Raw genomic sequence first — 24816 nt, forward strand, 5'->3', positions numbered from 1 at the left:
GTTTGACCTTCCACTTATAAGTGTTTTTAGAAGTCATAGGTAAAACTTACTCATTGCAGATTTAAGTAAATGATATCATTTATAAATATGATAACAAAGAGGGTAATAAGGGGGCAACAGATGGCCTAGCGGTTAGGTCGTGCCACATGTTCTTTTCTGCATGTCACTCCCCACTCTCTCTCCCGATTTCCTTCTCTATCCACTGTCCTATCAAATAAAGGCAAAGATACATCTTTAAAAAGAGGGCAACATGTCGTAATCAGGCCCGACTGGCTTTGCTGTAGCACACGCTTCTTCTCAGTCTCTAGATACCTGTAAGGGAAACAACCTTTAAAGCTTTTACCTGCTGTCCTGACTCTCTATATCTGACTTGGGCGACGGATATAGAAGGCATGACACACGAGTGGCGGTGACAGTTTGCTGGGGCTGTGGTTGATAATATGTTCAGTACCTCTGAACAAGTGCTTCATGTCACAAACATTGCACGTTGAATTTGTTCTGTTGTCTTTCTCTCCGTCTGTCGAGAGTTCTCTTCCAGCTCCACCACGTTCTGATGTTTTGAACAGGAGTATCAGTTAACTGTGATCAGACCTGTAGGAGCTCATACAGTTTGCATGATGGAGCTTTAATCTGTAGCCTGATTTTGTACGTAGTTAAACATTTTTTTTTTTGCCCATATTTGTTGTGCAAGACATTTTTTAAAAAAGATTATTAAATTAAAACCTGGCTCGTTTGGATGCCTGTCCAAAAAATAAAGGCAGGGGATGTTCATATACTAAAGGAAATAGGTCTGGGCTATTACGTTTTACCATATACAAGCACTATTTGCCATGTTATGTTACATTTTAAGGAACCCCCCTGTCATCAGCCTCCATGCACTGTGCTTCTCCTTCAGTGAAAATAAAATGCACTCACTGGACCTGTTAGCAGAGCAGGAAGTGAAGTTCCACATATCGCCCCCGCAGCTGTGGAGGGTTTCTCCTCTTAGCCCTAAAAGCACCTACATGTAGTCTATGCAGACACACAGACACATGTACACCCATACAGCTTTAGAAAGGTGCAGTTGCAAAGAGAGTAACCACATAGACATTGCTGACAGCGAGCTGAGGAGGGCAGACATGAAGCGTAGGCGGCAGATCTCAGTACCCACATCCTTCACCTCACCCAAACATGAGGCCTCACTTCACCATCAACGGATCTGTGTGAACATCTCTGATGTTTAACCCCACACTCACACATCACAGTCTGCCTTGAGATTGGAAAGAAAGCGAGGCTATACTTGTGTATTTTTTCTTTGTATTCAAGGTGATCTATACTCATTTAAAAGCTGGTTCTGATCTCCTTTTGGATCATTATTTGAATTGTCAAATAGTCTTCTGTTTTCTTTTTCTTTCTTGCTTTTTCTTGCTTTTATAGAGCATTTAAGACGGTTGCTTGACCTGGTTGCTGCTTTCATTTTTGCATTGTTTGGTTATAAATGGATTTACATGTCATTCGATTCAAGCCACCTTTTCCAGATTTTCTGAACTAAAAAGAAAACTGTTTGTTTTTACGCTGCATCATGAACTCTTGCTGTCAGAAGGGATTGCACTATTAACCAAAGCAACATGTGAAGATCAATCTTAATGGGGGCCATACCAGGTGAGAACTGATAACTCATCTGTTGTTGTTTTTTCTCCCACAGGGCAAGAAAAAGAGGAGAAAAAGGGAGAAGCTGCAGGACTCCAATACAGGTAAATCCTTTTAAAAAGTCTCTGTACGGTTTTATGATGTGTCAGCAAATGCATCAGTAATATCAGAGTAGAACTGGGACAATTCATGTTGAGCTTGAACTTTCGTTGGGGCTCTTCTGCACTTCAAGTTGATGTCTTTAAGGCAGGATGTGTCTCTAACGTCAAACCAACCACCCACTCTGATTTCCATCTAACCTGAATTCTAACCGTTCGAAACCCTGGTGTAACAAATCGTAATGTCCAATCTATGATCTCATTACATCATTTTCTTTTCAATAAAAACATCTTCTCTAATTTCTTAATATGATACAAACACACAGAGGAATCCTTCAAATGTAGCTCACTTAGTGTTCATGTGTTGTCATGCATTTACTTCCATTGCTAACAGCATGAGCAGTTAACATACTAGCAGTTTGACAGCTAAATGATGCTAATCTTTAACATCATTTTTTTTAATTCCATATCAAAGATTATTATCAGAAAATATTGGATTAAATATGTTAGTAGTCTGCTAGAAGGTAGAAGGATGGATGATTGTAACTTTTACCTGAAAATTAAGTATTTCTTTAAGATTCCAGTATAAGATCTAAAATAGCTAAGGACTGTATTTTTTTTTTTTCTTCCAAAAATAAAAAAAAAATAAAAAATCTGATACTAACAGTGTCACAGCACGCCTGCCTTCTCTGTATCTGTATGTGCATTTTAACAGCCTGTTTTCCAGGATGCCTGACTTGTTTATGTTTTGTTGTCTTTGTTGTTTTATTTCGGTGGTTGTTGATGTTTGCAGTGCTGTAACCTGCTACTAACAGACTGACTTTATGGCTCTCTTTGAACGGACAGCTCAATCGGTGCTTCGTCCTGCCGTGACAAGCTCCTTATGTGTCTTTCTTCGTACCTTCATTTCTCTCCTGTCCTCAACCTCTAACCTTTTCCTCCCTTTTTTTGCTCCTCTCTGTATTCTTCCTGCTCCTTGTTTTGTGCATGCTGTGCGTTGTGCTCAGACCCGGGCTCTCCTAAGAAATGCAGAGCTCGCTTCGGCCTCAACCAACAAACGGACTGGTGCGGTCCCTGCAGGTGTGTACCAAACATCAGCACTAACCCTCTCCGTAGATCTGCAGCACTGTCACACATAAATCATTTCTCCTTTTATTAATGGTCCATTCATCAGTGCATCACTTCCCTCTCGTAGAGTCTTTCCTATAGCTGCTCTGGATATATAATAATAATCTCCTAAATCTGAGTTCACAGTAACTTTAGCTTCATCCACTCTTTAACCTTTAGCCATTTTGATAGTGTCACATTAGTTAAAGATGCTGCTATTAAGTTCAAATTCAGTTATTCCATCCATTGACGATCACTGTATGAGATGATGTCTGCCTGAAGCCAAGCTCTGCCTCTGAATGATGTTTGTAATCTGCATGCTGTCTGTCACTAACTTTCCGCTCTGCATATTGATGCAGTATAACTATTAATATATAGGTGGAATGTAACTTAGATACAGTTTTACACATGAAAAGGGGATCCGGATATACCGGAAACCTGCAGACTGTGCCATTGTCTTCCTTCCATATTGTAAAGAATGACTGTGAGGAGAACTGTTCCAGGATCAGTAGTCCTATCAGATCGAAAGACTTTAGATTAGACGTCAGCTTTGAGGAAAAACATCATGACACAGATGAATTCATTTGTGACAAAAAAAAGAAGTAATTTTTCATTATTTCTATCCTCTCATGTGTTGCGTTAATGGTAAAAGATGTTTTGTCTGCGCTGTAATTCAAGTGCACTGCATCACCCTCAGGCTCTTGAAGTGATTGTGTTTAAAGGGTAGAATCAGTCAATTAAAAAAAACGTCCCCTGATCTCCCTGAAGTTGCAACTATCTAAGTCCTCTTTATCAGCATGAATGCAGTAGCATGTCAATAATAACCAGCAGCAGGCCTGTCACCACCTCAGACCGCTCTGTCTCCGTTACAGCAGGTTTTACAGTTAGACAGCAGTCGACAGCTTCTGCAGGACTCAGGAATCTGTGTGGTTCTGTAGAAGAAAAAAAACGCTTCTACCACCACAGCACTGTGTCAACCCTGCTGTCTTCCCCACCATTACGTCATGGAAATCGAAGTGTGTATGTGTGTTTCAGTTTGAGAGAACAAGAGGGGGGGGGGGTTAGAATGTGGTTAGAGCAAATCCTCAACACACACTCCCTGCAGCTTTGCATTTCGACGACATTCTCATGCCCATCTGCTTGAAACTTTCTCCATTCATGCGATGTGGTGACGGGCGTCTTTTGATGGTGAACTCTGACATTTAGAAATCACTTTCTATTGCACTCTTCTCTGTCTAAATATGGCCTAGCGCCCTTCCTTGCGGTTCAGCTTGGTGAGTCATATCATCTTCTGGTAATGATAATGGGATCCTGTTAGCTGCTTTGATGCTGTGCTCAGCAGTACAATAACACCTCACAGCATGTCACTCAGGTCGACAATGAGTTTGGTGCAGACGAGGGGAATAGTGCAAATGAGGTCGCAAAAGAAAACCTGCAACACCTCTCTGGATTATTGTTTTTTTGATACAATAATACTTTTGTGATGTGCGTTATGTGAAGGACAAGCAATATAGGACATAAATAATAAATATCAGTCAGAAATATATATTGGGACGCTGATGACCTAGCGGTTAGGATGCACCCCGTGTACGGAGGCTGTAGTCCTCCAAGTGGGCGGCCCCTGGTTCAAGTCCGACCTGCGGCTCCTTTCCGTCATGTCATTCCTCTTTCTCTCCTGATTTCCTACTCCATACAGACACATAAAATAATATTGTTATAACCAGAATGGTTCAACACTTTGAGAGATGTCTGTAGGCCTTTAGTTTAGCTTAGCATAAAGACTGAAAACAACGGGGAACAGCTAGCCATGTCCTAATGGGCTAGTAGGTTTATGTGTTAGAGGTCCTAATAGAGCGTTTTCCTCCTTCTTCCTTATTACATTTAGATTAAAACCATTTTATAAATATTGTGTTTTTTATGTTTTGTTCTGTTCAATTTTATAAAACAAGTTCACTCATTTGTAACAACAGCAGTCTATTTAAAGCTTAGGTCTTTACATGAAATTATAAGTCTGTAATTGAATTTTCCTAAATAGATTGACCGTGTAGAGGACATTAACCCTTCATATACACATGTGCATAGTGTGACACTAATACTTCTGTGTTAATCATTATAATCATGTGTGTCCATGTTCATACAACGTGTGCATGCTGCATCTTCACTGAAGCCTGCTGACGTTTACCATCCACACTTTATTCACAGATAACTCTCTCTGACTGTCCTTAGGAGGAAAAAGAAGTGCATTCGCTACCTTCAAGGAGGAGGCTGTCCCAGCCCATCTTCTTCAGATTTAAGTGCTATAGACTCTCCCCCCTCCCCCTCCCCCAATCGCCATCGTCTCTACCAGCATCAACGGCCACTCTCCCCGGGCTGCTCCACGCCTCCCACCTCCCCGTCAACACGCCTCCCCTTGTCTCCGCCAGCACACATGCACTCACACACACGCCTGCCCCAGCAGCAGTCTGTGAGCAAGCGCGGAGACCACCGACATACCGCAACCAAACCCTCCCACACACACCTGGAACTGTCCAGCAAGCAGACCCACAGCTCGACGACGGCGCTGTCAGCCGCCAAGGCAGCAGGACTTTCTCTTAAAGTGCTAACAGAGACTCAGTGATCCATCAGGTCTTCTCACATCACTGACCCTCTTCCCTTCCTCCAGAGCCGTATAGATCCACTTCCTCCTCACAGTTTACGATATTCTGTGTTCAGAGGCTGAATCCTCCAAGTGTCTGTGGTTCTAGACCAAATAAATCGACAGGTCAATAAGGTTCTATTCCTTCTCAAAGTCATCTTCACAGATCAGTCCTGCCTTGGAGACAGCTCTGCCTCATAAATCATTTTACAAGCCATACGCCCCCCTGATGCTCCCATTTAAAGTTAACCCTGTGCTTTCTCGTCCATGACAATCACAAACAAAGACGTTTTTTTAAAGAGCTCTTTGCTTCATTAACTACAGGGTATGGAGTTCTCAGAGCTAAAACAGCATCAAGGTGAGGCCTGTTGTAGTGTTTTACATAAACATTTAACTCTAAAAATCTACAACTATCATTCAGACCAAACCTGAGGGAAGCGAAAACCAGCAGAGCCAGCCTGACCAGCAGAACCCCCGCTCTAAAGAGATGAATGAATAGACTTTTTACTCATCATTTTGTTAATCTTCAGTTTCATTACATGTCAGAACATTTTATAAATATGTGTGCATTAGCTTTACAGAATAAAAAAAACATGTAACAGGTTAAAAAAAAAAAAGTCCAAATGACACAAGTCAGAGCATAAAATACGTTAAGTTACTTTCTTTTCTAGGCACTTTCAGGCTGTCAGTACTTTGCTATATCAATCGATTCCTGTTTGTTCAGCTTCCTCTGAAGTTCTGTTATTTCTGTTTGACTCTCATATACATTTTTAAAGGTCAGATGTTTTTCTGTTGAAGAGAAAAAGAGTTATTTTTTTCTTTTGACTGAACATTTTTGCAGCTCCGTAAACTTCTGAGACCAAATGGGTACTATTATATTGCATTGTGTTGTAAAGTTTTATAAATGTTGGAATTCCCTATTATAATTAAACTTTTATATGTTTTTATGAAAAAAAAATGAAACAAAAAAAAAAGATTTTAGTTTGTACCATTTCTTAAAGCAATACATTTAGTGTTTGTCTTTGGTGCAGAATTCAATTTTTTTCTTTGGTCAAGTGTTACAGCAGGATCGTATCAAAGATCGTTGTGTTCTCAATCTGTGCATGTTCAAACTTCAATGTAAAGAAAAAACAAGGCTTTCATTTACTGTTCTGCTTGCAGCTTCAAACTCAACTGACAGCACTGTGAGCGAACCGTAGGCCGAGTTCTTGTTCAGCAAAACCGTTTCCCTCCAGCAGAGAGAGCTCTTGGGCTAGAAATAGCTTGTTTTTTTTTTGTTGTTTTTTTTAGGATGTTCACGTCAGTAGTGGCAACAACTCCAAGATGTCTTTTGTATTTTTTACGCCTCTGATGTATTTCTTGTTTTTGTTTGATGTATTAAAAGTGTTTTTAATATCTTGTTCATGTCTATTGTAGTTAAAAAACAAACACACAAAAGGACATTTCAAGGGTAATTACTTCTAAAGCAAAAACAGTTTCAGAATAAAATACTGGTCATTTGAAAACAAAAATGACAAAGCAACCTTTTTTTCAGTTTTATTGACTCCTTCAGTATGTTTGATCATCTCAAAAGCCAGCATCAGAGTTGATCGGAGAAGTTTCCAATTCAATACGTGAATCAGCATGAACCAATTCAGTGTCCACAGACAAGCATCTGTAGTCCTCAACACAAAATCATCTAATCAACTCAAACTTCACTTCTCCTTCAGACACTCGACCCTCTCCACATGTTTTCTTACAGAACAGATGCATTTATAGAGCAAAAACTAAATATTCATTTCCATTGTCAAAAAAGCCATTTTATTTCATCCGTTAACCTAAAAGAACACAAACATGTCCAGTAAAAAAGACAACCGTAGCGATTAATAATTGGGGGAAATATGAAAGGAGTGACGTATCTTTTAGGGTACAAAGCCATGAATCCAGAACTATTTTTAAACGAGAAAATAAAACACGTGTGTGGTAACCGAAAAGAGCTTCTTTTTATTTAAATTAAGACAACACACAGGCAAGTTAAAATGGTCATGCTGTTGGTGGGGTGATAACTGGGGGTCAAGGGATGGGGAGGGGAAGGGCGGCTGTGATGTGGCTCTAAGTACACTAAATGTAAATATTGACAAGTATGAACAACGCCAGTGCAACCAGTTAGCAGGGACAATTCCTTTTCAGTGTGGTAGTGTTGGCAGGATCTCCCCCTTTACTTCTCTTCACACCACTGGTTCTCTTTGCGTACCTGATGACAAGAGGGTGGACACACGGTTAATGTTGTTTCTGCTATTGTCTTTGACATCACTTTTGTAAGGGCTATTTGTTTTAAGACAGACAGACGATGGAATAACTACCTGGGCTTCCTCCTCCTCTGTAAAATCATTTTTGATGTTGAAAGTCTTCCTGATCTCCTCTGGGGTTTTGCCTTTGATCATGTTAGCCACCGTCTTGCAGGTGACATCTAACAGGCCTTTGATGTCCAAATAGTTGGCGGCCTGAAAAGGGACAACACAACCGGGAGACATGAAGAGAAGGAGAGCAGTGAGAAAGAAAGCTGACAATCGAAGAATTTCATGGAAAACAAAAATGGTTTAAAGTGCATGAAGAGCAAGCTACACTGTCGTTGTGGTTTATAGTGTCTACATTGTAGAAGGGGAATGACGATTTTCTAGTGTCCCATTCTTGTTTGTCAGCATTCAACACTTTAGCGAAAAACAAGCATGTATGTACAAAAAAGTCATCCATCTGTGTAGGGAGAAACAAATAACAGCAATGTCTGTTTGTGGAGTTAAAGGTTTGATTTCAGTGGGGTGTAAGTCCTAAAGAAATGATCGGCAGGTTCAAAAAAAGGTCATGTAAAGGAGTTTTTAGAAAGTCTTCTAGCAAAAAAAACAGCCAAAGAATAATAAGGCATTGTTTCCCGCAGCGCTTTATAGTTAAGGCGGCCGCCTGAACAACAGTTGTCTCCTGCGTCTCTATATAACATCCAACCGCATCTCCATTTGGATCAGACCCCCGCGGTTCAGGTAAATGTGACTTAATCTCTGTTTTGTCTCACCATGTCTGTGTCATAAGGAACCAGCTGATGGTTACGGGTGAAAACAACAGAACTGTATCATCAGTAACGTAACAGCTGCAAACTTAGACAAACGAGCTTCGTTACAGAGCGCTGTGTTCGGTTACTGGACGTAACTCCAGTTCTATGAGTCATGTGTAGCCCTCTAACGGGCTTCGTTATTAGTTTGGTAACAAATACTGTTAATGAAATGATGCCGCTTTTCATATAACAGTCAGTTAATACAGTCAGTTGTACTCCGAATTGTAAAAGTGCATTGTTATCGTAAATTAACATTCTGTAGATTCATATAATTTTTAATTTCACTCTGATGATTCGATTCAGGACAAATGATGTGATCGTGCATGTATATATAAGAATTTTCTGAGAGTGGGTCGCAGTTCACTGCATTTAACATCGGACTACGTTGAGTGTTTTGTAAACTGTCTTGAGAAATATATGAGCAAAATTCTCAAAAATATTCTGACATTGATTTCAAAAATATATCTCTGCTCTACTTCTGAGTGAGCCTACACTGAAATCCCCTCAGCTTATACATTAAAAGAAGATCCCTGTTCAAAAAACATGAACCTTTAAACTTGTATCTGGAAATTCATTACAAACACATATCATAAACATATCATTTGATGATCACTGCTAGACTTTTGTTTTTATGTCACAGAAACTCCCTCCTAGCTAGTCCACAATCCCTGCCCATTTGCATCCTCTTGCTTTGTGTATAGAATTACACTGAAAACAGCAGGAGGGGGCCAAACAACTCAAATGACATTCACTGCAACTTGTGTTTCACTTCTTGGAAGCACATTGCAATCCAACAGCTATTTCCCAATCACTCCCAAGCACTTCTTGGTAACCTTTCACAGGCCGTGTTTACCTGAAGAAGCTGCCCGGATCATTCACTCTGTTTTTGTATTTATGTTAAAACTGCCTTTTTAAATCCCGACCTTTTCAAGAACAGTTGCCCACACTACCGATCTTCCGGCTGTTGCTAAGCAACTTTAAAATATCCCTGTTAACCAAATAAAAACAAATCAGGACTTTGGCACAGCAGTGAATGAAATCAACAACTGGGTAAGACACGTGCATATTCAACTTCATAAAAGGTACAATGAAAAAGAGAATAACCACAACGAAAACTTGATATGAAGATGTATCAGGATTCCAAAGAACCAGTTCAAGTACAAGGTGTGTTCTTCCAGTGAATCTATTTATGCTTTAAACAGTCAAGAACTGTCGACCTGCAGAGATTCTTTTAAAGGTTTGATGCAGGAGTATTAGAAAAGCAATGTGTCTCTTCATGTCAATGACTAATGTGTATTTATGTCATAATCTTGAATATAATCATGTAGTTATTAGAGAAAATGTCTATGAAATTAAATTATATTCATAACAGAGTTCTGAGAGTTCTATTTTTTTATACTTCACGCTACAGCACTGGTTGTTTTAACAAAAACAAGGATTTCATAAAAACATCTACACATGGTTAACATTCTTGCTTTTGGTCTTGAGCTTTGTTGCAAGTTGTAGTGAACACCTGTATGTGTACCTCTTTAAAAATGTACATTATAGGTTATCTATAATTAATGAAAACTGCTGATCAATACCAATGTGAAGCATCAAATAATATGGTTGTGTTTTTGGTTAAAGTTCAAATGAAGGATGCAAAGCTTGTCTTCAAGTTGAAGTGTAAACGTGTTGTTCGCTGTATTTACCAGAATGAGTTCAAACAAGGTGCCTTGGTCCACTTTGAGGAACTCCTGGTCCCAAACAGGAATGTCATCTGTTCTTTTCTCCTTGTTCTCATCATCCTCAGGAGGAGGAGGGTCATCTTTGTGATGAGTGCACCACTGAATCACCTGAAACACAAACAAGTCAAATACACAGGTTAAGACAATAATGAGAGCTCCATTTCAAACTGGAGCACAATGTTTAAAAGACTCTGCTAGTGTTGGTTTGTTAACTTTATTAGAAGTGTAAAATGTCTTTCATCAGCAGGGGTTCCAGTTCTCCAACTGAATGAACAGTTCAGTCATGAACAAAATTCAATTAAAGCCATCGTATGTGAAATAACTGCAGCTCTAACATATGAGATTGAACCTGTAGCAGAGTCATGAAAAAACAGACTTTTTCAGCCCTCTGAATCCACAAATACTACTGGCAGTTTGTTGACTAGGAAAAAATAGTTATCAAGAAAAATGGGGCAAAAATAGCTTGCGCTGCTGATTGTGTTACACGAACAACATACACAGGACTCTCATTTTCATAGACAGTGAAGACAAACTAACCAATTCTCTATTTCCTAGTCATCTTAGATTTGTTTTGGCGGGGGGTTGTACAACATTCAGATTAACATGGGTGGACTACTTGATACAGTAGAAACATTTTACTATACTGCATTACAATTCTAAAGCGCCATGAACAATAGTCTCCACGTTTAAGTTCACCTCTTCAAAACAGTTTCAACAAAATCAGATACTTCATCAAAAAGTATAAACTGGCTGGATAAGACATGACATGTGAATCGTCATTGGGTGACTGTGGTACATATTTGACCTCAAATTATCTAAATGCACAGAAACATTATGAACAAACTTGGAAATCACCAACTCATGACTGTAAGTGGAAGGCCAAGCAGAACAACACCCAACTAATGCAGAAAGATTTAGTGAGACCCTAGACTCTTTCTCTTGATTTGGACAGACCGTCTGTAAATGTTGTGTGATCATGAATCTACAACCCAACATAAAAGAAAAGTATTTAATCTGCAAGACCTATTCCAAGCTAACGTTACCTTAGCCCTCAGAGTGCAATTTAGAAATGCTCATGTGAATTCTGCAGTCACAACAATTCTACAATTCCCTTAGCAGACGCTTTTATCCAAAGCGACGTACATCAGAGAGTAAGTACAACACAAGCAAGGATCTAGAAAAAAGGGAACAATGTCAGTAAGAGCAAACAACCAGCTTTGAGTCCGATAACATAAGTCACAGGTGATGGCACATGGGTGATCTGATTTGTTTCACGTGTTCTCTACCTTCTTAAGGATGGCTGCATTCACATTAGGGAGGGGAACTGGATCATCGTCTCCTTCATCGTCCATTCCCAAATCTGTGGCAAAATGTCAAATAACATGTCAGACATCAGTCAAAAATATACAGAAGCCCCAACAAACATCCCTATAGTATTTGACCATTTCCCCCCTGATTACCAATACACAGGTTATTTTTTTTATTGTTTATCTTGTCATCTCAAGATACAATTTCAGGTTGTCCCTCTGGATCTTGAGAAATTACAGTAAATCATATTAATCATGTCCACTTATGGCTCCCATAGAAATACTCAATCCATCAAACATCATTTCAGTAAACAAGAGAACTATAAAGACACATCTGTGAAGTAAAACAAGACATTTTTTAAAAGTGTGTGATGGTTTAAATGTTTACCTTCTAACATGGTCTTAATAGTGACAGACTGTTTGGCGATCTCAACATCGACCTCGAAGATTTCCCCATCAGAGCTCTGTAATTTTATCGTGGGCATTATCTGTAGGGAAGAACAATTGTGTTACCAAACACGTTAACATCAGCTACATGAACATACACGGACAGTATTTGATGATCCAGTAATCTTTCATTGACAGCTGACCCTGATTACACGTCTGGTGATATGCTAACGCTTCAGCTAGCCAAGCTAAAATCGGCTAGTAAACAAACTTTATCTGTTATTTCGCCAACCTACACACCATAAAGGGTAACTCGCAGTATTTTGCTAACTTAATTACGTCTGCTAGTTAGTAAGGTCAACCTAACTACACGCTTAACAACGACACATTTAGCTAGCCACCTGTTAACATGGGCTAAACGAGTTTGCTATTAGGGGTCCCTTAAAGCATACGAAAGTGAAGGTTTTTAAGGCATATGATACGGGTCAGCATGTTAACGCTATTTATTATACATGCCTCGTGGGTTTTCACAACCATAAAAACCCTACAAATGTGGTTAAATTGTATGCTAATGAGGTAGCTATTACCGTGCACAATGCTAGCAACTTAGCTTGACGTTACGCTAGCGCCTAACGATGTCAGTGAGGCCTCTTAGCAACCACAACAAGGCTATTCAAACTAAAATGAAAACAAAACCTAAAAACCGAATTTATAAAAAAGGTGAACACGTTTTTAAAAATACATTCAACTTAATGTAGTTACGTACCGTAATTTTTTTTAACTCAGATCCAGAGGTGAAATTCCTCTGTGTTCAACAGCAGGGCCGGACAGACACGGAGGCACCGTAAGCGGCTAGAAGTCTCTGGATCGACCTGGTGCCGCCCGGAGCTTCTCGATCGCTTTGTCAGAGGCTGGAGAGAAAAAGGGGGCGGGGACGTATGAAGGCTGCTTTTCCTGTTTATCTAACCCCCGTTTTAATAAGTTAAACCCTTAAAACCGCAACATATGACTCCTAAATTATTAACCGATTAAAGCGATCATTGCAAAAATATGTTAAGCCTCATGGCAGTGTTACGTTTTTGTTTTTTTTGTAATTTCTTGAATATAATATTAAATGTGTAGATGCTTTTAATTATAAGCAGTTGGTTTATGTTTTCGTAAAAAAAAAAATAATAACCTTAATATTGTTACAGATTCGTTTTTTAAGGCATATTTTAATATGTTAAACCCTTAAACCGCAACATATGACTCCTAAATTATTAACCGATTAAAGCGATCATGCAAAAATATGTTAAGCCTCATGGCAGTGTTACGTTTTTTTTTTTTTTTAGTAATTTCTTGAATATAATATTAAATGTGTAGATGCTTTTAATTATAAGCAGTTGGTTTATCGTTTCGTAAAAAAAAAAAAAAAAACCTTAATATTGTTACAGATTAGTTTTAACCATATTCAGCTTTGGGGTAATTATATTGCTTATTTGTTATTTAAATACGGGTATATGACGGGTGTTAACAAGGTTTGGGCATTTCATTTAGGTCAAGTAGTTTAGAAATTCGATTAAGCTATATGTGCTTGAAGTGCCATCAATGTAAATTAACTGTTTTATTCAATGCAGTAAGAAACAAGAGGATTAATAGTGAGTTCATTTTTAAGTTACCATGAGGTGGCGCCTTTTCCTTATCATAGAGCCAGTTTTATGGTGCATTCAAGTGCTCCTCGAAAGTTTTCACTCCCTCAGAAAGAGGGAAATTTTGCTTCACTGCTGCTTTTTGTTCAAACATAATAGACTTGTCAGTGAATACACAATACTTTAGCTGTAGTTGGTAATGATAGACAGCATGCACATTTGGTAAAATGTTTTAGTGTGTTTAAGGTTAAACAAATATAAGTAGGGGAAACTTAATTCATATAATCTGGGCCTAAAGAAAAAGACCGTAACATAATATATCCTCAAGTTGTCATCATTTTTGCTACAAAAAATTTGCACGAATTGAACTTCATGGAAATTTTGATCTCTCAGTAATTTTGACCTTTTGGGGCCTTAAATTTTTATTTCAGCTGTTTTAAAAATAGATTTGGTTACATTTTAAAGCAACTATTCCAAGTTAAAGATAACAGATAGTAAAGAGGAAGAAAGCCATCACACTTGTAGAACTGTTGCCTACCTACAGCCCAGATGGTCGACCTTTCTCCTAATTTATAAGCTGGCTAAACTCAGTTGGTTCCATTCAAACAGTTTAAAAGAGCCCGTGTGAACCAGGCAATAATACCAGTCATCATCTTACTCCGGACAAAGAACAAGGAAAACAGCACAATCTTTTCAAAGAGCCACGTTTGTCTTTATTATTCAAATGGTTGGGTTAATACAGACTCTGTAGTTCAGAGGGCGTCAGTGAGTTGATGTGAACACATCTTTCATATACACCAAGTTGGGTGACTGCAAAAAATGAGTTGTAGTTGAAAGTTACACAGAATAAAGAAAAATGTCTCTGTAAAGCTGGCCTGATGGGGGCTTTATTTGTAATTTAAAAAAAAAAACATCTGTAGTGTGAAATAATTTTCATTTTTTGACATATGATACATTTCTTTAGATTTACAAAAGTGCAAAAAGATCATGTTCAGATCTCCTAAATATAAGCCATGGCGTGTGGGATTCAAACAGCTGCATTTCATTTCCTTCTTGGACCTCAGTGCCATCTGTCCAGCTACACAGGTAGAGGATGTAATGATTATGGCACACATCTTTTGGTCCATTCATAGACAAACAGACATTGTTTTCCCTAAATGCTTAAACAGGTCGTCGTGTGGATATACAATGTGCACTGCAGTGTAGCCCTCCCACCCACCCAGTGTCCCACCCTCCCCTCCTCAGTCATGTTGTTCGGTTGGAAGTCATACATCATGGCAAAACTGGACCTGACTGTACAAGGGTCTGAGGTCAGAGATCACAGGAAGTAATCTGGGGTGCGGCGAGTGACATGTGGCTCTCCTCTGCGGGGGGCGGGATCAAACTGCAAGCTGGTAGAAGAAGAAATAATGAGAAAAAATTTGATTTCTTCACTAATCTCTTTTAAGGCATACATGTTTCATGCCTAGATATCTGCATTGTTTCAAATGATGACTACATGTCACCAACTTAAAACTTTAATCATGCAGCCTTTCGGTTCACTTACAATGAATATTTCAGGGTATCGTCTAGTTCCATGATAGCTGCCTGGTTGCCACAGCGGTAGCAGTAGTTGGGAGCACTAAATATTGTCACCACATTCCTCTCATGGCACCAGTTGTAACCCTGGAAGAAGCAGATCGTCACTCATCAGAGATTTCTTATTCAATAAAATAAAGCTAATTTAAAGTTAAAACCTTTTTAGACTGTGTTGCTGATAGGACTGTTTCATTCTGTTGTTTTCTGTCAGGGTGATGGAAGAGATTCACTTTGCAAGGTTCCAAACCCCAGGCTAAAGCAGAAGATGTTAAGTAATTCTGCATATATACAGACACCCACCTCCATAACCAGCTGGTGGGCACGGGACACCAGTGTGAGGCGGTTGGCGTGGTTGAAAGTCTCAGAGATGTCCTGGCCAAAGGTGTAGCCGGCTCCTCGAGGGGAGATGCCCCAGCCACCTCGGTCATCAGGGTCTGACCATAGCAGGTCACACATGGGACCCTGCAGAGGACAAAAGCCGAAGATGGAAAGAATGAGTACAGCTCTGCTATTGAGTCCTCCATCACATTGCTTTCACTAGACTACTTTATGAACAAAGACTTTTTCAAGGTGGCGGTTTCAGGTAGCAGGTAGAATTTTTCTTTTTGAAAGTAAACATAAAATCAAGTATGTGTTTACCTCATGTGGTACTTCCTGTAAACGGTCCAGTGCTCTGATGTGATCCAAAGTATCTATGGACGGTGACAGGCCTCCATGGAGGCAGAAAATCTGAAGGATCACGGAGAAAAAAAATCTCAGTTCAGTTAAAAAACATAACATTCTCCACAACGGCCGTATAAAATCAAACACATTTTTCCTAAACTCTTATGGTCACAGGTTGTTTAAATAATGTTCAGTAGTTGCTCAGCCTGTATTTATCAGATCTATTCTCACCTGAGAGTCTACCAAGGCAGTGAGGGGCAAATAGTCGAACAGGTCTGTGAAGTACTTCCAAACATTGGCGTTTCCATATTTCCGTAGGCACTCGTCATAGAAGCCGTACACTTGTGTGATCTGTCTGCTCTCGTGGTTCCCTCTAAGGATTGTGATACGCTCACGAAAGCGTACCTGAAGCATGAGCAAAGAAAAGGCTGTTAGTCAATCTTTTTTTCTTAAGTGACACTGCGTATTAAATTCTAGTTTTGGGACAAATTCAATGTGTATGGACTTTTGAAAAAGGACTTACTTTAAGTGCTACTAATAAAGTGACGGTTTCTACAGAGTAGTACCCTCTGTCTACGTAGTCTCCCATAAACAAATAGTTTGTGTCTGGAGATTTCCCTCCGATCTTAAACAGCTCCATGAGATCGTGGAACTGGCCGTGCACGTCCCCACACACTGTCACCGGACATCTCACCTCCTGGACATTTGACTCTTTGGTCAGGATCTCCTTTGCCTGCAGAAAAAAAAAGACTCGTTAGATTGTAGTTCATGCCACAAAAAAAAAACAGAGAAGTGTGACATCAAATGGCTTGAGGAGAGACGAAAACCGCACATGGAATTAAAACGTGTCAAAAGTCAGCGTTCCACAGTTTATATGTAGCTACCACTTGACTGAGTTGAGTTGATTGAAATGCAGGATAAATCCACATGATCCCGTCATGTCAGGAGATGCAAGTTTGTTTTCTATCATTATTTCAAGAAAAGTTTCATGCCAACAAAACTACATTAAAATGCTGCACAGTGACAACAACACAACCCCCACCATGATCTTTCCAAGAAAATAAGCCCTTACTCTGTGTGTGTGTCTAGTTTCCTGTTTGCCTGCTTTGCGGTCTGCTCTGATTGCACAGCTTCAGTTCGTAGAATCAAGGAGTGGTATGCTCAAGAAGTGGAGAACAGAATGTAAAAAGGCTGCTGGTGTATTTGGATGGAGGACTTTGTTTCCTCAGATTAATGCTGTAAATGGTTTTAAGTTATAGCTTGGAGTGCTTTGGCAGCACAACAGTCAGACTCTACACCCAACCGTTAAAACTGTTACAAGTGATATTCTTGGACAGCGACCCAGAAGTCATGATGAGGTGGACTTCAAACTCTCTGCAGAAGCAAATGAGTCATTGTGTGCATCAGCCAATGCAGGTACATCAAGGATACTCTGAATCATTCTGCTTTAACTGTATAGTCGTTTTGTATCTGTTTTTATACCTTAAGGCTAAGCAAACATTGTGACATGATTAGGATTAGGATTTGAATGACTATGCATCTGTTATGTGTATTTGTAATGTGTTGCTAGAGTACTCAATAAAAAGAAACCTAAAAATAGTAGACAAACTCTTGGGTAGTACTCCAAACATTAAGTCTGGAGAGACCCACTACAAGGCCTATTCCTGGAGTCAGTCTGGCTTTTGGCAGGCTGGTCAGACTGAGGGGTCAGTCAGCTGGATGAGCTCTTTTAAGGAGCTTTGAAGCCAACAAATCCTCAGGCTGAGGGAGAAATGCTCCGAGCTGAATGACCACCAGACATGTCTTAAGTGTGGAGAGAGAGAGAGACATCCGCAAACTCAGAAGAAGGTGAACAATTTAAAAAGCAGAAAGAACAAAAGTTAAGACTAACTTTTGGTAATTCATTTCACATGATTGTTTTCATATTGTGCTGCAAAAACCTGACGTCTCTCCACTAAGTGGGTTGATCTTTTATCTATAGCTCCATTTTCAGCACTACTTATCTTTTCATGCTGTTGCTTTTCAACAACAAACGCGAGCAGCATGAGAAAAAGAGAGCCAACATTGACAGAGTGCTGATGTTGCTCAGTGGACCCTGGCAGATGGGACAGAGAGAGAGAGACAGAGCCAGAGTGACCAGGACTTGACTGCAGCGAGTCACAATGCTGACCTACATTACAAACAGACGCTCTCCACGTGCCCACACAACCATGTGGCAGGAGGCCTTTCATGACAGATTGACCGGGGCATTCAATTCCCTCAACTAGACAGAATATTCTCCATGTCTCTATTAAAGTGGGACAACACTATGTTTTCATCTCTCCCTTCTTATCAATCCAAATAAAAGAGGAAATGAACACGCATTTTAAGTGAGCAGGGTCAGTCTATCTTAGATGGTCCTCCATATTCACTGTTGTACACCTTCACTTTTGTATGGATTTGAATCATTGAATTGATGTCTGATTTAAATTGCAAAACAATACAAAATCATCATCATAATACCTACAGCCAAAAGTGAATGTTTCCTTTCTAACAGTTCAAACCTCAATGCACTAAAGCTACCATCATAAAAGATCTAAAAGATGCACTTAATCTGTGCATCTTCATAACAAGATCGAACCAGCAAATGATGGTCATTTAACAACTTATAGACGAAGATCAAACACATCCTGTACTACTTCTGCTGGTAATATAAAGAATCCTCTGATTTTACTTGACTTAACCTTTAGGACTCTTCCCTGTAAAATCAAAGCAAACATTGAGTTTAAACAGGAGAAGACACGGCGGCTGTGGCTCTGTTGGTAGAGTCGGAAAGTTGGGGGTTCAATCCCCAGCTCCTGCAGCCACATGTTCGATGTGTCCTTGAGCAAGACACTTAAAACAATGTTGCTCGTGCTGCTTCATTAGCGGCGTGTGAATGTGTAGGTGTGACCTGTGGTGTAAAAGCACTTTGAGTAGTCGGAGGACTAGAAAAGTGCTATACAAACTCAAGTCCATTTACCATTTACCAAGAACCTTTAAAACAAGACATAAAACCTTTATTTAGACTTTTGCTTCCCTTTGTATTCAATCGTTATTTAAAAACTTGAAGTCTAGCAAAGTCTCACTATCTGTCTCTACTGCTGGTCGATAAAAGTTTATTTCCAGACAATTCACTGCCTCAATTGCTTCAATTGTAATGATTCACAAAAAATATCCTTACAAAACTTTAATTTCACAAATACAACAAAACCAAACAAATGGAAATATTAAAGAAAACAGCATTACTAATATTTCACAAAGTGATACACAAATCCCATGTGACATGCTGCTTATGCTACCATAACAACTTTTTCATAACGCCCAATGTAAGCTTGGATTTGGTGCTGTGGGTGCCAGCCCAGCTGTGAATGGATAGGATGACGCCAGAGGTTACGTATTCACCTCGCCCAAAGTACAGGCCACACCTGTAGCTTAAATGCCACAGAGAGGCTGAAGGGAGGGAACCTTGGGCCAGATTACAGCTCTGGCCGATACGTCAGACACCACACGCTCAACAAACTGCTTATCCGAGTGCTGAGAAGTGAAGTCAGCATTTTCCCGGCTGCCGCAATATAATCCCATTAAACGCAGCCAAGGGTCCACCAGGAGACGACTCAGGGAGAATTAAGCTTGACGACTAGACAAAACTACAACCACAAAGAATGACCTCACTTAAGATGTACATTCAGAGTTAAGCATCTTACTGACAACAGCACTGTAATCTGTGTGAAAATCAGCACAGGCACATTGTGTCTGTGTTTGTCAGCAGTTTGCTGAGATGCATTCCCCTTCCTTTCAGTCATTATGGTGGAGTTGAGTTCACAGAAATCACTGTATTGTTGCATTTATCTGCATCATTGTGCTTGATGTTCTTTAAAACATGACTAATGATATTAGCATTGCACCATCTTGGGATCATGATTTTGCTGAATGAATCAGCGTTACATCTTTAGTTTCCTATATCAGATGTTGCAGTGAGAAAATAAAGACCTTGGAGCGGCTTGTCTAAATGACTAATTTTTCTGACAACAAATGAATCAATGGTGACCTCAGAAGACAAACATAGATATTTTTTGTTACCTGCCCCGACTACCAGAAGACTTCAGCTCCAGTAAGTGGGGCAACTTTCCCAACAACTTATTACATCACTCTGACACACATTAAATGAAGTCATGGGAATACATTTTTAAAAAAAAGCAAATAAATATTTGCTACAAACTCAAAAGTTAACGGTAAATGTCCAACTGCACCATGACCTGCATCATGGTTATCACACTGTGTCTCATATGGGAATAAGAAGAGCACAGAAAAAAAAAAAAACTATATCTGAATGGTTATGTAACCCTCCTTATTTCTGAACACAGTGGGGAAAAACCAAAGGTCATGAAAAGGATAAATCTGTCTGAGGAACATGTTACACATTAAACTGAATCTGCTCTTTGTTACTGACGGGAAATTTAAAGCAATTTCCAGTGAACAGAGCACCGTCTGCAGTGTCTTCACTAAAACATGCCAACTAGATCAAACTCATGATAAGACGGATGACATCACTAGTCTGTCAACAAATATCTGGAGCCTTAAGAAAGGAAGGATACTGCAATGCTGAGAACCAAAACAATCACATTAATAATGTTTTAAAAAAACATTATTTTCTCTCTGCACATCAAACAGCCTCTTCTACACTCTTTTCTGAGATCGCTGGGAAACAGGCATAAAAAGGCTGAGGACAAATTACACAGCACATCTCATTCCTTCACACCCCCATACATCCCAAAACGGAGACGGCTGCTCTCTGACTCACAAAAGGACTGTGTTATCCTGAGTCACACTCTGTGATCAGCTAGGCAGCAAATGGCTTTTTGTTGTGTTAGTGATGCAACTCAAAATCAATCATATCCTTTGCTATTTTTAAATCAGGAGGGATGCTGCGTGGCTGGTGAATAATATCAACAGAAGTCACAAAGGAATGTGAGGATAGGTGCAGGTAGACAGCAGTTATGAGCAGCTGAGCTCATGAGCCCTGATAATGATACGGCCTCAGCCTCGGGCTGAAGAAACTGTAGCGTTCCTTTTTCCTCTCCACTGCTTTTGACAGGAAACAGTGGCTGGAACAGCAACAGGAAAGAAAGACATTATATTTGGAATTGCTGCATCTGGTGGTCCTTGTTGATGTTTCTATGTATTCTTATTACAATTGTCTAAAAGGGTTGTCCAGATTTGCTTTACAATCAAATTCAATGATATGTCGAAGAATGTCAATTTTAAAAGGTGGCTTATTGAAAAAATGCTAAACATGTTTCTGCCATAATCCCCAACAGTTAGGTTCACGTCATCCAAAGCAGCGTCTTGTATTAGAAGACGTCACAAATGTACATCTTGAAACACTGACACACCACCGTGTCCTGCTCATGGGGTCCACAAGAGGCTCTTGGGAGACAGAGTAAGCTACAGGATTGAATAATTCATTTCAAACGATTTTGACCATGTCTAGATGAGGACGAATTAAAATAAAAAGAATGAATAACAATATGTAGAGTTTAATGATATCCTCTTGAAAAGCACTCCAAAGAGGGTTGTTGTTGGTCTAGTTGTTTCAGCCTTTGCAGACCCAGAGCTGCACAAAAGAATGAAACATCTGTCCATATGATGTCTCTATAATCAACATGGTGAAAGTCTCACTGAAAATGTAGGATTCAAATTAAAACTTTCGAGCAACACTCTAAACCACAACAAACGGACATGTTTTGAACATTGGCCTACATCAGTGAGAGCCAGAGGTGACCGTTTCTGCAGCAACGGCCTCAACAGACCTTCAAGTGAGGCAGCAGCGCTTTACTGTGCCGTTTAAAGGAGTGCAGGACTTTCTTGGACGCAATTAATTGCAACAAATCTTAATCAAAAACACGATCGACCCTATCTGATTCTACAACAAATCAAATATTCAGCTAGTGGCCTGAGCAGAAAGTATGTTGAGGAAAGATTGAGGTTAAGCTCCGGCTCAGACTAGAGAAGTCAACAGAATCATTCAGTGATTGAGTTGGCAAAAACATGAAGGATGGGTTACTGAAAACATTGTACATGTTAAACATGTAGTTTATAAAACAGCATGAATAACACTTACAGTGTGCAACACTTTAATAAGATCAGGCCTCTCCTGGCTAAAGAACAAGCAACAACGCAGTTACTTGGCTGAAAGGTGAACGCCACACTAACCTGTACAACTCGTCTTTACGCACGAAAATGACTGAATAAAAAGTTTAGACATGTAATGAGAAGCATTGTGCCATTATCCTTCTCTATGTGTTTGCATTAGCCTCTGTGTTACCCTGTGGTGTGAGCACGGAAATCATGTGTGTAACGTGAATATTAACAGTTTACAAGTTACCTGTCCCGTGACGTGTGTCATGATGTGACCACTTGAGTCATAAAGTGTCATGTTAAAGATTGTAATTAACAACTTTATTGGCTAGTAAACAACTCAGTCAGAATACTTAAACATGTAAAACAGGGGTCAGCTGTCCACGGTAACTTTCACGAATTTGTGAAAAGGGCAGTGTAATCATCATGCATGGGTACACATGCAGAGGATGCTACACAATAATTCACTTATTTGGCTTTTTTTCCCCATTACAAAGTTAAGTTATTAACCTTTTCAGGACTTTTTTTTTTTCTTGTTGTCATGTTCCATACCAAAATGTAGCCTACCTTACTGCCTGTTTTTACCTTAACAACATACAGTGTACATTAATGAAGCCCTCTGTCACATTGTCAAACTTCACTGTGTAGTTTAATTGCTGAGTTATCTGAAAGAGATGCTACAGGTCACTCTGACAGACTGAAGGAGCTTGGCAGTAAATGTGGTATGTGACTTGAATTCACAGTATGGCTGACCCTGACTTGTATGTAAACCACCAGTTACCAACAGTATGGGATCCTCTTTTTTTACATTTTAAGAATTTTCTGACAAATATTGACTGAAATGCAAATGTTTTAAAGATAAACAGCCTCGCAGTGTTTGTAAAATAAAAGCCCCGCGCAGTGAAATGTACACTGTAGACGCCATTTTAAGAATGTCTGGAAGGCGTCGGTAAGGGGGGGGGGGGGACGGTGACAGTAAGTTGACGTTGAGAGTTTGAAATCTGTTAAATATCTCACCTTTTCACACAGTGCTTTAACTTGTCCCTCCGACAGCTGCTTGCACTCGTTGAGCTGCTCGATCCACTGATCTATCTCTTTCGTGAACGCCTTTTCGTCCATCTCTGTGCGTATTTTGGTTCGCTGCAGTTCGTTCGCCGACACGTTCGTTCGCCAACTTCGGCAAGGAGACGACCCCGGTGTTCTCGACCTTTCCACGGCTCGCAGGGCGGCAAAAGTAGGTGCTGCTGGCTCTCTACTCTAAAGAAGCATGTAAGTGTCTCTGACTACGAGGTCGCTATGATATCACTGAGTTGAAACTGAAAAGGAGGGAGTGAGGGACGTCAGTTGGTGATCCACCCTGAAGTTAGTTTACGTCAAGCTGTCTAAAAATAACACAACGCAGGTCCGGATGTGACCTTCACAATAAAACAATGCTTTAATATTCTTCTACCCAGAACAAATGTTTCGTTTGGTTTTCTAATCGATACGGGCAAAGTATCGTCAAACTTTATTTTAAACTGGTTTATAGCATTTGTATTGTTGTACTTTAATGTATCCTCATATCGTGTTATGGGGTTTTATGTAACTGAATGTTGTACATTTTAATCTGTTTGTTTACACAAAGGCCCAACTGGGGACACGAGTTGGAAATTAGCAATAGCTATATACTCTTTATGCAGCACATCAGTTTCATGCTTTGTATTGGAATTATGTTAAATTGCATTGTCCCTATTAAATAAATAAATTAAAATTGGGGAAAAAATTGGTTGGTTTTCACCCATTCTTGAGAATTGGGACAAAACCATATTTTTTAAATGTTTTCTATCAATTATGCTGAGAAGATATATTTTTAAAAGATCAAAGCCTTGGCTATTAAATACTGTAATGGGCAAACCTCCCAGTGATGTATTTGTTCTAAAATACCATTTCCTGCAGCTCAGGATTTTTGTCAACTCAGTCAGACATAAAAATAGTCACAGTATTTTAAAATTAAACCTCAAGGAAATGTTCAATTTAAAAATAAAAAACAAGATTATTCAATTAGCTGTATAATCTAAAAGTTTGGTTTATTTTTATTCTACAAATAAATACCATTATAATGTTGCTCACCTACAATTTCTGTTGATTATAGGCTATGTCATTTGTCTTTCTGATAACAACATTAAAATCCGTTTTAACACAAATAACACACGAGGTGAACCATAGCACTTCTTACTGACATAAAATCATTTTATGAATCATTGTGAACATAAATGTAATAATTATAATAGAAAAATACATCTGACATAAGCCTATCAAGGTCCAATTCAGGTATTTGGAGGTAACCTATCCTACTTGAAAACTTGTAAATGTATTAACAATATCACTGTGAGAGCTAAATACCCAATTTTCCAAGTAAAAAAAAAACATTTGTGCATATTTTTGTTGTTTTGTTTTGAATATACTTATCCTCCTACATCCTGTTATGTCAGATTCACAGCTCGCAAAATAAATAAAAATTGGGGTATACTTTTTAAAACAATTATCCGTATTAGATATTTTACATATCTGAGAAATTAAGTTCCAAAATAAGTCTATGTCTACAACAAATTAATAACTAAGCCAAACACGTCAAAATGGATGCAGGTTATGCATCCAAATTCATTAACTCGCCTATGTGTTTATGATTACTACAGAAATAGATTTTAACAAAATTGCATTTTATTTTATGTTTAATAGCCTACATACAAAGCAGCCAAATACAAGCTGCAGTCTTGATTCTACTTTAGGCCTACCGCCCTTCCAGATTCACTCAGTTTCCGGTGTCACTCTGT

The 24816-nt window shown here is 39.3% G+C and overlaps 3 protein-coding genes across 13 annotated transcripts in view; 1 reads left to right on the forward strand and 2 right to left on the reverse strand.

Moving 5' to 3' along the window:
• Window positions 1-6869, forward strand: part of tcf7 (transcription factor 7) — a 62025-nt gene extending 55156 nt beyond the window's left edge. For 5 of the 11 annotated variants that reach the window (XM_061055368.1, XM_061055369.1, XM_061055371.1 and 2 more), the window contains 3 exons: window positions 1685-1733; window positions 2735-2807; window positions 5061-6869. In XM_061055368.1, coding sequence (XP_060911351.1) covers window positions 1685-1733; window positions 2735-2807; window positions 5061-5451 — 513 coding nt within the window. In that variant the 3' untranslated portion in view covers window positions 5452-6869. Of the gene's footprint in view, window positions 1-1684; window positions 1734-2734; window positions 2808-5036 lie in introns of all 11 variants that reach the window. The other 6 variants (XM_061055375.1, XM_061055376.1, XM_061055379.1 and 3 more) reach the window with 3 other exon arrangements.
• A 563-nt stretch (window positions 6870-7432) lies between these two features.
• On the reverse strand, window positions 7433-12890 carry skp1 (S-phase kinase-associated protein 1). The gene is made up of 6 exons (XM_061055380.1): window positions 12738-12890; window positions 11977-12076; window positions 11568-11641; window positions 10246-10389; window positions 7812-7952; window positions 7433-7702 (listed from the first exon to the last, which is right to left on the reverse strand). The coding sequence occupies exons 2-6, from the start codon at window positions 12071-12073 to the stop codon at window positions 7667-7669; spliced, it is 492 nt and encodes a 163-aa protein (XP_060911363.1). The 5' UTR covers window positions 12074-12076; window positions 12738-12890; the 3' UTR covers window positions 7433-7666.
• A 1403-nt stretch (window positions 12891-14293) lies between these two features.
• Window positions 14294-23352, reverse strand: ppp2cab (protein phosphatase 2 catalytic subunit alpha b). Its single transcript, XM_061055382.1, has 7 exons — window positions 23021-23352; window positions 16368-16577; window positions 16076-16249; window positions 15821-15910; window positions 15482-15643; window positions 15150-15268; window positions 14294-14994 (listed from the first exon to the last, which is right to left on the reverse strand). The coding sequence occupies exons 1-7, from the start codon at window positions 23120-23122 to the stop codon at window positions 14922-14924; spliced, it is 930 nt and encodes a 309-aa protein (XP_060911365.1). The 5' UTR covers window positions 23123-23352; the 3' UTR covers window positions 14294-14921.
• Window positions 23353-24816: the final 1464 nt, after the last annotated feature.

Source organism: Labrus mixtus, chromosome 14 (assembly GCF_963584025.1).
Source record: "Labrus mixtus chromosome 14, fLabMix1.1, whole genome shotgun sequence".
NCBI classification, from domain to species: Eukaryota; Metazoa; Chordata; class Actinopteri; order Labriformes; family Labridae; genus Labrus; species Labrus mixtus.

Bases quoted from the DNA above. Each gene is read 5' to 3' on its own strand.
- ppp2cab (XM_061055382.1), bottom strand. From the start codon at position 23,122: ATGGACGAAAAGGCGTTCACGAAAGAGATAGATCAGTGGATCGAGCAG. The intron at 15,911-16,075 runs GTGAGAATAGAT...GTGATCCTTCAG, and splicing joins CTGCCTTGGTAGACTCTCAG to ATTTTCTGCCTCCATGGAGG. The intron at 14,995-15,149 runs GTAAGTGAACCG...TTCTTCTACCAG, and splicing joins GATACCCTGAAATATTCATT to CTTGCAGTTTGATCCCGCCC.
- skp1 (XM_061055380.1), bottom strand. From the start codon at position 12,073: ATGCCCACGATAAAATTACAGAGCTCTGATGGGGAAATCTTCGAGGTC. The intron at 10,390-11,567 runs GTAGAGAACACG...TTTGTGTTTCAG, and splicing joins ATGCAGCCATCCTTAAGAAG to GTGATTCAGTGGTGCACTCA. The intron at 7,703-7,811 runs GTAGTTATTCCA...TCTTGTCATCAG, and splicing joins CAGAGGAGGAGGAAGCCCAG to GTACGCAAAGAGAACCAGTG.